This window comes from Strix aluco, chromosome 5 (genome assembly GCF_031877795.1).
Source record: "Strix aluco isolate bStrAlu1 chromosome 5, bStrAlu1.hap1, whole genome shotgun sequence".
In the NCBI taxonomy this organism is placed as follows: Eukaryota; Metazoa; Chordata; class Aves; order Strigiformes; family Strigidae; genus Strix; species Strix aluco.
Window position 1 is genome coordinate 34,147,691 of NC_133935.1, and position 13,993 is coordinate 34,161,683.

Here is a 13,993-nt window from a genome sequence, read left to right on the forward strand (position 1 = left end):
CGTAAAGCAAACAAAAAAAATCAACAGAACCAAACACAACACCGTCAAAAAAAGAAAAAAAAAATCAAACCAACAACTAAAGACCCCAAATAAGGATTCCTGTTGAGGAAAACTGGTACAAACCTTATTTTTCAAAGCTCAAGACTTGAATTGGAATGAAATAAACATGAACCTTCTATGCCTTCAGGACAGCATAGTTTGCAACTGTCCATTTCTCCTTTGAACAATTTTCGCTAAAGATTGTAATTTTCTGGATGGAGTATAAAAATTGTTATAAGAAATAGATAAAACCTAAAACAAGAACGGTGAGTGCAAGATGGGGGGAGGGTGAGCGACGTTGGGTGGTTGAGGGAAAAGGCGCGCTTTTCGAATTTGAAAGTATCCAATAGTAACGTCTCATTGCTGCCAGCCAATTAGAGAAGAGAACACTCCATAAAAAGCCGCCACGGGACAGAAGCGGCACCATTCTGTCCACACTGATTCCAGGAGGCGGTTCGGTTCTGTTAGAGCGATGGCGCGCACGAAGCAGACGGCGCGTAAGTCGACGGGCGGGAAGGCGCCCCGCAAGCAGCTGGCCACCAAGGCGGCCCGCAAGAGCGCGCCGGCCACGGGCGGCGTGAAGAAGCCGCACCGCTACCGGCCCGGCACGGTGGCGCTGCGCGAGATCCGGCGCTACCAGAAGTCGACGGAGCTGCTGATCCGCAAGCTGCCCTTCCAGCGCCTGGTGCGCGAGATCGCGCAGGACTTCAAGACCGACCTGCGCTTCCAGAGCTCGGCCGTGATGGCGCTGCAGGAGGCGAGCGAGGCCTACCTGGTGGGGCTCTTCGAGGACACCAACCTCTGCGCCATCCACGCCAAGCGTGTCACCATCATGCCCAAGGACATCCAGCTGGCCCGCCGCATCCGCGGTGAGCGCGCCTGAGGCTCCTGCCACGGTCGTCCCTCCGTCATCTTTCATCTCCCTACCCTAAAGGCTCTTTTAAGAGCCACTACATTGCAGAAGAGGGCTGTGACACGGTCTTTTTTTGATACTGTCATACAAAACTAAATCGTGAAGTTCTTCTCAGGTAGTGTAATTTCTCAGACTGTTTCAGTAGTACTAACAACCCTAGCATTTAGTTTGTTTCCCTCCCACCCTCCTCTGCTCTACTCAGCTGATTTCTATGGACATGTCAAGAGGCCTTTGAATTAACGTACTGCAATTTCAGTGATAACATGTTTATAATCCTTCCTAAGGTGCCATCTCAAACTGCTACATGTTCTAGTGAGAGACTTGGAAATACCTATTCAACTGTACAAAAAAAGTAACCGCACAAAACAATGCTCAGGTAAGGTAAATAAAAAGTACTTCTAATAATCACAGCAAGCTAATTTTTGGTGGTGGTTTTTTTGGTGTTTTTTTTGTGGGTTTTTTTTTTTTTTTTTTAAAGCAGGGCAGAAGTCTTAATAATTCTTCCTCTTCCCCAGATCTGATGCTTCCTGTAAATACCTTTTGCAATGGCTTTATAGAGCAGTGCAGGTTTTTACTTTTAAGCAATGTGAAAGGTGTAACCTGAGTTGGTATTGGACAATAAACTTTTAAAGAAAAATCGATGTAAATATACTCTATCATTGCTCTTACTAGAATATACTCAGAATCCTAACAATGCATTAGATATCTGAGAGCCCTACCTCTCTAAGTATGAGATGAATAAAACAAAAGTACTGAGAAGATAAGCCTGATACAAGGTATAAAAATGGGAAATTGAATAAATTAGTCCAATTGTCATTTATAGTCTCAAATTTCTTTGTTTGCATGATGACTTTGAGGCTGGAGTCGAGGATGAAGGAGACCTTGGAAAAAGCAAAGAGGACCTGGTGGATGGATGTTCCTGGGAAGTCCCCCCTCCAATTTTCTAAATAAATGGACAGCATGGGCACAGGGGAAAGTTTCATGGCTTTCATATGGGATCAAAACAGCTCAGGGAAAGGAAGCATCTGTCAAGTCCTGGCAGTTTTGTAACCGATGAGAGGCCTGTAGAAAATATACTTATGTCATTTTGAGATTTGAGGACAAGTGTGTTGTGATGGATGACAAAAAGAAGGTGGACTCTGTAAAGGAATACACATAGAGGAATCAAAAGGTAAACATTTTCTAGAATTTAGTTGATTCAATAAATTTTTTAGTCAGGAAAGTATAGTTGGCCTTTAGTTCCCTTCAATTTCTTGATGATTGTGTCAAGTCTTGTACACTTTAGGTGTTTTAATATTTCAGAGAAATCACCTTTTCTATTAATTCACAAATAAAACATTCAGATTCCTATGGTTTTTGCTTCTTTTCCTATGCCCTTCATAATAGAGTCTAGCCTGTACAATATGCTTCTGTACCAGCCAAATTGGTCTGAAATGAAAACTCAATTATTTGAATATGGCATCTGGGGAACTCTGCAAGAAGTTTCACAGAGTATATTTCTGAAATACAACACAGGAATTAAAATATGGTAGATAAAACTAACATTGATAGCATAATGACTTAGGTATTAATGTACATACCCACACAGATATGTACATATTCTGTATGTATACACACACATATATATGCTTTTCCTTCACTCACAAATTTTAATTCTTTTCAGTATCTGTCCACCTCTGTCTTTCCCAGTCCTCTCTGCCCTAGCACCACCCGGCTTTATCCTACTGGCTTATATTTTTGGGACTGCAAAAAATAGATAGGGTAGATCCGATGAAAGACACTATTTTGCAGTTGAACTAGATGATTGTTATAGGTCCTTTCCAACTGAATTATTCTGTTCTATTCCTTTCTATTCCATTCCATTCCAATCATCTCTTTGTACATCACCACTAAAGAGTGACAATTTTATACATTTGATAGTGGAAGTGCTCCTGCTGGAATAGCACAGAGACTGTGCCTATAAGTGTAATTTGAAAGGAATTATATGATTATAATTTTTAAATTAACTATACATCTGGCTACACTCCAAGAATTCAGTAGTCTCCATCCTGACTCTTAATTGTTTTTCCACATTGGCAGTGTATTAACTGCAACGACTTTCGTTTGTAGCAAGGCACCACTTAGAGGTTAGCAAAGGTTACAATGTCTAAAACCTCAGACTTATTACATTGTAAATAAATAGAGTGAGGTCATGGGGTGAAACAAAATTACCTTGCTGAAACAGACACACAGGTGCCTGCTTATAGTGCACACATAAGCCCAGCTTTCACTGATACCAGGCTGCGGAATCTGCTCTCAAAAGTGAATGAGGAAATTATTCATCATGACTGATAAGTTGTAAATATGTTGTCTGTGTTCCCTGGTCATGCATCTTTTCTCATCCACCCTAGTGCTGTCTCTGACAGACGGTGTCTATAGCGCAGGAAGCATCTCTAAGGGAAATCATGCAAATGGTGCTCAGAAGCCTCTAATGACAACAGGTGACTGCTCAAAACGCCCTCTTCAGTGCTACCCAGCACTCAGGTCTGTTACACCCCAGGTACCAGCTGTGAGTTTTCATACACGGGGAGAAGTGAAGATGTTTCCCAAAATAATGGGAGTACCAACTACTCTCCCTTATGAACATGAGGCCTAATTTTTAACTTCCTATTTTAGTGCTCAGGCTCTTGTTAGACTAGTCAGTCCTGTGGGCATGGCAAAAGGTGCGTCCTTATAAAGAAGGTTGAAAGCTTCATACATATACACGTATATCCTGCCAGTATCTTCTGAGGAATTCTAGAAATCTGTTTGCAGAAATCTGACAAGTCAGCATATTTTCTGACTGCATAAAATCTTATGATCACTACCTGGGTAAGTGTAAGTTCAAAGACAAATATGTGTACACTGATTATTGGAAGAATACACAAATTTTCACTGCAAGAGTTTTATAAACTTCTCATTAAATTACACCCACCCACTCCTCCCCCCCCCCCCCAAAAAAAAAAAAAAAAAAAACAACCAAACAAAAAAACCCCAACAAAACAACCACAAACCCCAAACAAAACCAAAAGCCTCAGGAAATACATAGCCTTTTTTCACACTTTACTATTAGCAATGGTAACAAATTCAGGCAAACTTTATAGCTTTTTCTGTGTACAGTAATTTTTAATCAGCTTCTTGGCCTGTTTAGTTATGTTTCTGTGCTTTGAGAGAGAAACCTCACATGCCCTGTCTCTTCAGCAGTCATCCACTATTTTGTGACTGGTCTCAGAACTGATCTTTTCAGACAGATATTCTTGCTCCTGGCATTAACAGTTGTTGGAGCAAGGCAGCAGCCCCCTTTGAAACAGACTGCCTTAGCCAGGTTTGACAGTAAGACAATTCCAATGAGCTATGGGAAGTTTCTCCTCTTGCCTAGACCCAACCAGCCAGGATAGTTTAAGGCAGAGTTCCTGAGCCAGGGCCTGTCCCAGACAGAAATGTGTGTTACCCCCACCGCCCTTCTCCCTCAAAATTGCTCCAAGTCCAGCAGTCATAGTGATGTTAAAAACCTCCATTCTGCCCGATATTCTCTGCTCACCATCCTTAAACTAATATACCGACCTGAACCCCACCCTCCAATATTCTCACCTATCCAACCCACTCAGCATTTATAAAGTGCCTGTTACTCCTCTTCAGTATCTGTGGAGGACCCCAATGAATGGCAAAGCAGGAAATTGTACAGCTTGTGGGACTTACAAATGATGTTTATAAACAGGTGATATAGTGAAATAACAAATGTTCAAAAATAAAAAAAGCTGGGCCCATAAAAATCAAATGCTACAATATAGGAAATAAAAAAGAAAATAAGTTATTTCTGAAACGTGCCATTTAAAAACAAGTGCTACAGCTCCTTTGTTGTGCATGTAGTGGCTCTTAAAAGAGCCTTTGGGTCTGTGTGCGTTGCCTCGGTGTCTGCTGGAACGAGGGAGGGGCCGTGGCAGGAGCCTCAGGCGCGCTCACCGCGGATGCGGCGGGCCAGCTGGATGTCCTTGGGCATGATGGTGACGCGCTTGGCGTGGATGGCACAGAGGTTGGTGTCCTCGAAGAGCCCCACCAGGTAGGCCTCGCTCGCCTCCTGCAGCGCCATCACGGCCGAGCTCTGGAAGCGCAGGTCGGTCTTGAAGTCCTGCGCGATCTCGCGCACCAGGCGCTGGAAGGGCAGCTTGCGGATCAGCAGCTCCGTCGACTTCTGGTAGCGCCGGATCTCGCGCAGCGCCACCGTGCCGGGCCGGTAGCGGTGCGGCTTCTTCACGCCGCCCGTGGCCGGCGCGCTCTTGCGGGCCGCCTTGGTGGCCAGCTGCTTGCGGGGCGCCTTCCCGCCCGTCGACTTACGCGCCGTCTGCTTCGTGCGCGCCATCGCCAACCAGCTCCCACCTTGTCCCGAAAAGAAGGAGAAGCGAATGAAGGGGACTACGCGGCGCCCCTATTTATAGAGCCGTCTCTTCTCTGATTGGACGACGGGAAGCGCGACCTCATTGGCTACCGTGGAAATCCCAGCCTAGGCGCAAGGAAGCTGAATTCGCCGCTGCCTGCACTCCCACCCCGCCCTCCCGCGACCCCGCTCCCAGTCACGACTCCCTCGGTGCGAGTCCAAGGCCCGAGGCGAGGCGAGGCGGGGCGGGGGGGGGGGGGGGGGGTGTATTTCAGACACAGCTCTCTCATCCTCTCTGCTTCTTCAGTTTTCCCTATCCGTGAGGTTCGTGACAGATTCAAAGCCGTGGGCAGGCTGAAATTCAGGGGTTGCTCCTAAAAGCGCCAAGTATTTTTTTTTGTTTGGTTTTTTGGGTTTTTTTGCTGGGTTGGTTACAAAATAAGAAAAAATTCCTTCATTGCTGTACAGAGCTCTCTCATACAGCAACAGGCACATTATCCTCAAAGCTACAAAGGAAAGATTGCATGGTACCTGAAAACACAAAGACAGACGCTTAAGAAATCATATAATGCAAGTTTGTAACTGTAGCAAGTATGTAGCAAGCTAAAACAATACAGATGCAGCTTTTAAGATATTTTTCTCATGTTTTCTTTTTCCTAGGAAGTATGGCTTGAGTGTTCTTAATTATCATCAAGTAAAATCATGACTTTGAGAATACTTAGACAATTAACTTTATTGTGAAATTAAGAACTTCAGAAGGAATATGGAATAACTCTATTTCCTTTAATTTATTATTACCAATAATTATATAATTGATTATTATATTAAGGCTGCGAGAAAACCAGGAGTGACTGCAAATCTTTAGTGAATGCAATTGCTTGCAAGTGGCAAATGACTATGGTGATGAAGGAAATAGAACACCAACACTATAGAAGTGCACGTGATGGAAGCGGTCTCTCTACACAAGAATGAGCAAAACCTTCACACAAGGCTCCTTTAGACACATTTTCTCGAAATGTGTTAGTAGGGGCATAATTTTAGTTCATGGTGTGTCCCCTCCCCCAATATATACTCTAGAAAGCTTTATTAGATTTACTCCTCAAATAGCTTTTAAAAGCGAAAAAAAAAAAAAAAAAAAAAAGACGAAGAAATGAAAACAGGTTATAGCAAAGAAATTTATTTAGAAATAGCAGAAAGAACACGCTCATATCTGAGCAACTTTCATGTTTTTCCCTATGATGAAAAATTGGTTTCCCTTTCTTCCTCGCAGATTATACGCATTTAAATGAAAATCTTAAAATACAAGGCATTGAATAATATTACAGGTAATTATGCTTAAAATCGCAAAAATTCAAAAAAGGTAAAGGAAGCATTCACTTTTGATTACAAAAAGCACTTGACATTTTCAGTGGGGTACATTTGCCACGGAATTTAAGGAGTACGCAAAAGAAAAAAGCGTCTTCAACACAGCAAAATCAAAACATTAGATCGCGCTTATCCAATTATAAACCCTTTTAGCAGTACCTCCATAATCGACACTTGTAATAAACTTTGGGTACTGGGTAGGTAGATGATTCAGATATTCTTTCACAGATAACAATTATCACAGCTCTTCCATGAGGAAGTGGGTGGCTCTTAAAAGAGCCTTTGGGTTCTGGAGAGGGTCCGGGAGCAAAGCGCTTTAGCCGCCGAAGCCGTAGAGGGTGCGTCCCTGGCGCTTGAGGGCGTAGACCACGTCCATGGCCGTGACCGTCTTCCTCTTGGCGTGCTCGGTGTAGGTGACGGCGTCGCGAATCACGTTCTCCAGGAAGACCTTCAGCACGCCGCGCGTCTCCTCGTAGATGAGCCCCGAGATGCGCTTCACGCCGCCGCGCCGGGCCAGGCGCCGGATGGCCGGCTTGGTGATGCCCTGGATGTTGTCGCGCAGCACCTTGCGGTGGCGCTTAGCACCGCCCTTGCCGAGCCCCTTCCCGCCCTTGCCTCTGCCAGACATGTTGTTCCTGAGCGCTGAGGAAAGAATGTAGAGAGAGCGCGGCAGCGCGGCGGCCTTTATGCGGTGGGAGCCGACCTGGTTGGGGACTGCGCCGTGGAGGGGCGGGGTTCCCGCCAGTTTTTTCTGCCTCCGTCACAGATCGTGATAGAACACCATCTGTTGTAGTCTGTTAAACAATTCTTAAACTCTACAAATAAATTAAAAATTCCACCTCCCCCCCCCCCCCCCCAAAATCCCATGGACGTACATGTTCGTACTTTAGGAAAGCTTTTGCCCCCACTTCTTCGGTTTGTATAAATCCATTTGCTATGCATATGTGTGTGTATTTTTTTCTTGCAATGACGGGTTTCTTTGAATTGCTTTAAATTCTCATTATTTTCAGTCTGTTGTTCGTTAACCATCTTGTTTTATTTGTATTCAAAGTTCTATAAACCTTTTTTTTCAGAAGTTTCAATGATTCAAATCTCTTACTGGCTTTAGCAATTTTCCTGCAAATCTGTGCTGTCAGGTTTTCTAATATATTGATTTTGTATTTACCTTTCTACCTCACATTTCTTAAATGAAAGGTTTGATACTTTATTCTGATTTTTACATAATCGATTTTGAGTGTGTAAGCAAATATTAACCAGAAGGCAGAATAGAATCTTTTTTATACTATTACCTTTATTTTAGACTGTGACTTTTACTAATTTTTCTCAATTGGAATTACTGCTCTGGAGATTTTTTCTTTTTTTTTTTTTTTTTTTTTTTTGGGGGGGGGAATATCATATTTTAATTTTCTTCTGTCCTTTTATGTAGGAGATGGAAGCATAATTTCTGTGTACTCTTTTAAACTGTGCTATATTAGAACATATAAGAAGTTTATCTCTATTGTGCTGCTAAACTGGGAAAGAGTAGCTTCCCTCAGTCTATTTAATAATGATGGAATTACATTCCATCATAAAACCAAATGAATGTTTGCTTTCTGTGGTCATATTAAAAGCTTAAAAGGGCAGTTAATTATCCTGACATCTCAACTATTGTTTCTAATACTGTTCCTAGATGTATTCATGGTCAGTATCAAATCTATGTCTTTTGGGGTTTTGGGGGTTTTTTGCTTCAGGTTTTTTTTGAGAAGAAAACAAATATGATTTAGATAAACATTTTATTTTCTTTTCTAATCTGCATCACTTCTGAAAAAGAGTGTATTAAGAAACATGGGAATGATCTTTGCTTTACCCCTCTTCCAACATGAAGCAACCCACACTAAACTCTTCTAGTCAATTACTATCGTTCACGTAGCAGAGGCATTCACAGCTTTTACCTAGGCTGTAGCAACTGTGCTTCCTGTTGCAGAGGTGCAGTGGAATACACAGGTATAATGTAGAGTCTCCTTAGAATTGGTGTAGTCCTAAGCATGCATCCTTTCTCTTCCTGGGAGGAGTGAACAGGTGAGTGGAGTATGATACTGGGGCTTAAAAAATGTATTATGCTGTAGAATTGTTTATACAGAACCGATAGGTCACAAAGCAATAAACAAACTCAAGACTTTTCTGCTGTAACTAGCCTAAAGAAGGATTCCAGAATAGTTTTGGGTGGGTTTTTTTAATTATTCCTTTCTTTTCTTAATTTACTAGTAGTGCCTCACTAGCAGCAGAACACCCAATTTCAATACCCCTCCCTTTCTGCTTCCCAACCCCTGCCTGTACTTCCTAGTGACAGTCCTCAGGCAAAAGCACTAAAAAGTGTGTTCATTTAACACATATGTAGACTAAGAACAGATTCACAACAAGATAGAATGAAGACAGATTTAATTCTGTGAGATAGAGGCAAATGACTAAGCCTCTAGTGCACTGAGAACACTTGCTGCCTATCCCCATGATTTTTATACTCAGCTTTTCATTTCCATTTGTAAGTTTTCAGCTGCCTTGCTTGTATTCTGGTTTTACATCCTCCAGGTAATTAAAGTGATTTTTTTGCATATATGTTTAAAGTCTAGCACAATAAGCTAAAGCTCTTGTAGGGTATTGTGTTTGTATCAGTAACCTCAGGGTGAGTAATTAGAATCCTGACTTAAAAAACATCATTCATGAAATGCTGATAGAACTTCAGGCTTCAAGTTTTAGCTCAATATTAGGCAAAAAATCTACTGCCAGACATTATATTGTAGGATATATAAAAATAAACTTCTGGAAATGTAATCATATTTTTCAAACTAGTAGTTTTGAATTTTGTATGATCATTGGACAGGTTTTCCCGTTCTTTGTATTTGCCATTCACTGGCAGCTGGTGCTTCATTCCTATTCAAAATATTCTCTGTCACTTTCAAAGGAAAAGTGGAATTGCAATCTATCCTTTGTGAATGAGTCAGGTTGTACAGATCCTTGCTTCCAACTGTTATCATGCTCCTGTTGTTGTTCTGCCATGCTGAAAATATAGTAGATCTCATCTGGACTATCTGGGGGAAAGAAATTGTTCCCTTGTACTGAAAGCCTAGGTACTTTAGACAGACCAGCAAACCCCCACAGTGGAGGAGAGCTCAAAGGACAAGGACAAAAAGACAATGAGCTTGAGGAATAATGTACTGCAAAGAAAGCTGCGCTTATCTCAACACCAGGGAGACTGGAGGGTTACCATGGTTTTAGATAAGACAGATGCACCAGTGAATCATCGGGTTCCCTCAGACAACAAAGAATAATCTCTTCCTGAGAAACCAGACCAGCGTGAGGAGTGGTGAGGGAGGGTGGTGTATATGTGACTCAGCCCAATATAAAGTATAAAGACTGGACAGCGAATAAAACAAAGTTTGAAGACAGCAATGGGCTTGAGATGGTTTCAATCAATATATTCCTTCCCAGTGATTGGGGAGGCCCAGCATTGTTACAATGAGCATATAGAGATCAGTCATGAGAATCACGGTTGCACTGTGATTCAACTGTATGTTGCAAATGCTACATTAGGCTTGTGATGCGATTTCAGTACATTGCTGTATCACTTCGTTAAATCAAAATCCCATGTAATGTCAAATATGCTCAATAAGGAAATTTGATACTAAACGTTAAGCTCTCTTCATGCATAATATCTAAAAGAACCTTCTTGGAGAGTATTCAAATCTGACAGCATGGAGGTGTGGTCAACTGGGACCTGTCTCTACATGGGGGCAAGATTGCAAACTACACAAGATCTGACTCTTTTGACACACTTCAGTCTTCTAAATCTACCTCAGTGGTACTTGTTTTCTGTATCCTCATACCCACATAACACACCTTCAGTTCAGCATGTAAGACACACTACAAATCTGTGCTTACTGAGCACAAGCAGCCCACATGATTTTGGTAGGAAATGTTTTAAGTACACAAAGCTTTTATCTTGAGACTGAGTCCAAGTCAATGTTTACATGTGTGGATTTGCCATTTGGAAGGAATCTCCTGGCAGTAGCATAGTTGCAGAAGTGGTTTATGCTGCTTAAGTAGAACTAGCAAACAATGTCACCTAATGTTTAAATGTTACAGCTATCAGCTTCCCAGTGTGTTGATCATATCTATCTATTTGATAGGTGTGACAAGAGATCTGGGGGGGCAATGTGGTCATGAATTTAGTTTATGGTTGGTACTTTGGTAACTAATTTAATCTCTTCCCTCCCCCCTCCCTTGCAGTGGACACAGTCAGAGGTGGAGACCCCCATTCTCATCTATTTATTTAAAGGCTCCCCTCAGTCAGAGATCCAAGAGGTTGGGCTGCAGCCCTGTTTTGGACTGTTTCCAACCTTCTTCTTGCTGCCAAGTCCAGAAACTACACAGGGCCTGATAAATCAAGAAAAGACCTCTGTTGTAGCCCAGAAGCCTGGGCTGACCTTTTAGGATGCAGTTTGCCATGCACAGAGTGTGGCTCCTTACAGATCAGAAAATGATTCACACAGGGGCAAAAAGTTCAAGAAATCATCTCACTTCTGCTGCGCAGTGCCAGCTGCAGGTAAGGACAAGTGCAACGTTGTCTGAGTCACTGCTGTGCTGCTCTGCAAACCAGAAGGAGCTGCGTGTCATTTCATCATGGAAAACAACATCACAGGATTAGTCTTCAGCAGCAAATTGCAGGAAGGGACACTGCACACGCACTTCCGAAGGAATGTTGTACTTGGCAGGTACCAACACCCAAGCACTCACTTGGCCTTGCCACCACTCACCTCCTCCTCACCAGGCCACATGTTTCAAGGTACCTTTCAAAGCAATGCTGTTTGTGATGGAATTGCAAAAATACACTTTCTAGGTTGTTTCTTTCACATGACAATGTACCAGCTATCAGGACAGCTGTTCACGGCCCACCTAGCATGACTTTGGAGTAGTGAGTGTATTATGTCTCACTCTACCTTGGAAGGAGAAGACTTGCATGGGACTCCCACCACACCATGCAAAAGCTGCAGTCTTGCAGGCTCACTGAATAGCTGGTGTAGCTGAATAGGCCTGTGAAGAAAGGCTAGAGGAACTCCTAGACCAGGTTTGGGGTATTGGGAAGATAGTAATATACCCAGTTCCTCAGGTGAAGCTGTTTTAGGACATGAGAGAGAAGGAGCAGGGTCAATAACCTGTGATTGGAGGCAGGAGTGTCCTTCTGCTCATGTTGGTTTTGTCCCCATGCTCTGGACTTCTCCCAGGAAGACACCAAAGGACCTCTCCAGCAAGTGCTCCAGGTGGTTTCCCAGGACCAGGGTGGCCCATGGAGCTCAGAGCTCTGTAGCACACAACGCAAACCTTCTGCATTCAGGTAAGGGACAGCAAAGAGCAAACTGCAGCTGACACTTGACTGCTGTTCTTAACTCCTTACTCTGTTTTCTAAACTGGCTGTTGAAGCAGCACAGATCTCCTGATACACTGACCATTGATTAAGCTAAAAAGATGTATCTTGAAAGCATTTTAAACACAATGTTTCTTGCACAGCTGAGACTGATCAGTTCCTCTCCTTGCCTGGGCTTCTGCAGAGCTGCACTGTGCAGTAAGTTTTGGTGTTGAATTCTGCCAACTCTTATAGAGTTGTAAGTACTTAACAGCAGCTGAAGTATTGTCCTGTCCAAAGAGTCTCTCTGGGGCATAGTTTTCAAAGTAATGAATGTACTGTGGGCATCCCTGTAGGAATGTATTTAGTTTTTTTCTTGGGTTGTGTGTTTTTGGAGGAAGTCAAGTCTGGAAAATGGTGACATGCATTGTATCAGTGTCTCCAGACATTACTGCTGTGCTTTGTCTTTGTTACAGTAATACTTGGTTGAAAACCAAATACTTTGTTTGGAAACCCCAGCTGCTTACAGGGTTTTGTGGGAGTGTCAGCTCTACGCAGCTGTGGGAAATTCAATATGTTAAGTGTCAAATCATGTGTTACTGATAAATGATTAAGAGGCAAGTCGGCATTGGCCTGTCAGCCTTGCACAACTGTGGGAGATTCAATACTTAAGAGCCAAATAGACATCAGCCAATCAGCTCAGCCAGAGAGCTTAGTTTGGGGAGCTTGGTGAAACTGGAGAGCTCTACTTGGGGGAACTATGCTTGGTGAGCCAGGCAGGAGCTCTGTCCTGTGCTGGCTTGGAGAAGTGCCAGCTCTACTCTGCACCAGTCTGGAGAAGCAGCAAGGCTTTGAGGAGAAGCAGGCCTTGGAAAAAAGATAAGTCAGCTCAGAGAAAGTATGGAACTGTTTCTGGGAGAGAGGATTGATGACTGTCTAGTTGCTGACTTGCTTATCATGAAGTAACAGCTAAGGTAGCGAGAGCATAACTACATACCATTGTAATAATAAAGGATTTTCCTTCTGCACTTCAATGGAGAGTCCATGCCTCGGTTGCCACAGGGTTTTGTTTATTCTGAGGCTCTGGGCACAGCAACAGGCTTCCATTTAACAATCCAGCAGCTGAGAAAGACCACTACAACCCCCAAGTCCTGTCCAGGTCAGACTGGTCATTTCCTAGCCCATGCTGATGCAAGTAATTGTTCTGCTTCATGTACAGAACTTTGTACTTCTCTTTAACAAACTGCACAAGATTTCTTTTGGTCCATGTCTCAAGTTTATTAAAGTCCCTTTTAATTGAATGTTTTACTTTTGGCTCTGTCTACCCTCCCTAACTTAGTATCATCCACACCTGCTAAAGATGCATTCTCTCTTAGCATCCAGATCGTTACTGAAAACATCAATTAATATCAAGTATTCATTCAGCCTTGGGGCATTCTTTTCTTTACTAAGTGTCCACAGTCACTAAGTTGTTAACTACAGCCCTTTGACACTGTTCTACAGAGAATTTTCAAACACCTAACAGCCTGATGATCCTGCCCATACTCCCTCAGATCCCAAATGAGAATGTTCTGTGAGATGGTTCCAAAAATCTTACTAAATACCAAGTGTATTGCATACTGCACTCCTCCCCTGTCCACACAGATTCTCTCTAATCTATAGTTCTGTGATAACTACCAGCAGCTAGATATCAGCAATTTTTATTGCTCTCCACCCACCATCAGAGGTCAACTGAACACATTTCTGATAGTTGCTCAGTCTTGCTGATTCTTGGAGACCCCACTATCTTCCCAAGTAACATTTCCTAGTGTGTCACTCCATATTATAAATTATTTCCTTACTGCTGACTTGCTGCGATGAAGAACATTAGTTCTTGTATTTCCTATAGTGTATACTGAGGAAAGAT

At 42.8% G+C, this 13,993-nt stretch overlaps 3 protein-coding genes across 3 annotated transcripts; 1 reads left to right on the forward strand and 2 right to left on the reverse strand.

Moving 5' to 3' along the window:
* The first annotated feature begins 498 nt into the window (after positions 1-498).
* On the forward strand, positions 499-2,302 carry LOC141923769 (histone H3). Its single transcript, XM_074825399.1, has 2 exons — positions 499-1,328; positions 1,810-2,302. Exon 1 carries the CDS (start codon positions 512-514, stop codon positions 920-922), a length of 411 nt encoding a protein of 136 aa, XP_074681500.1. The 5' UTR covers positions 499-511; the 3' UTR covers positions 923-1,328; positions 1,810-2,302.
* A 2,434-nt stretch (positions 2,303-4,736) lies between these two features.
* LOC141923770 (histone H3) lies at positions 4,737-5,424 on the reverse strand. The gene has a single exon (XM_074825400.1). It carries the CDS (start codon positions 5,328-5,330, stop codon positions 4,920-4,922), a length of 411 nt encoding a protein of 136 aa, XP_074681501.1. The 5' UTR covers positions 5,331-5,424; the 3' UTR covers positions 4,737-4,919.
* Positions 5,425-6,506: 1,082 nt separating this feature from the next.
* Positions 6,507-7,370, reverse strand: LOC141923771 (histone H4). The gene has a single exon (XM_074825401.1). The coding sequence runs from the start codon at positions 7,336-7,338 to the stop codon at positions 7,027-7,029; it is 312 nt and encodes a 103-aa protein (XP_074681502.1). The 5' UTR covers positions 7,339-7,370; the 3' UTR covers positions 6,507-7,026.
* Positions 7,371-13,993: the final 6,623 nt, after the last annotated feature.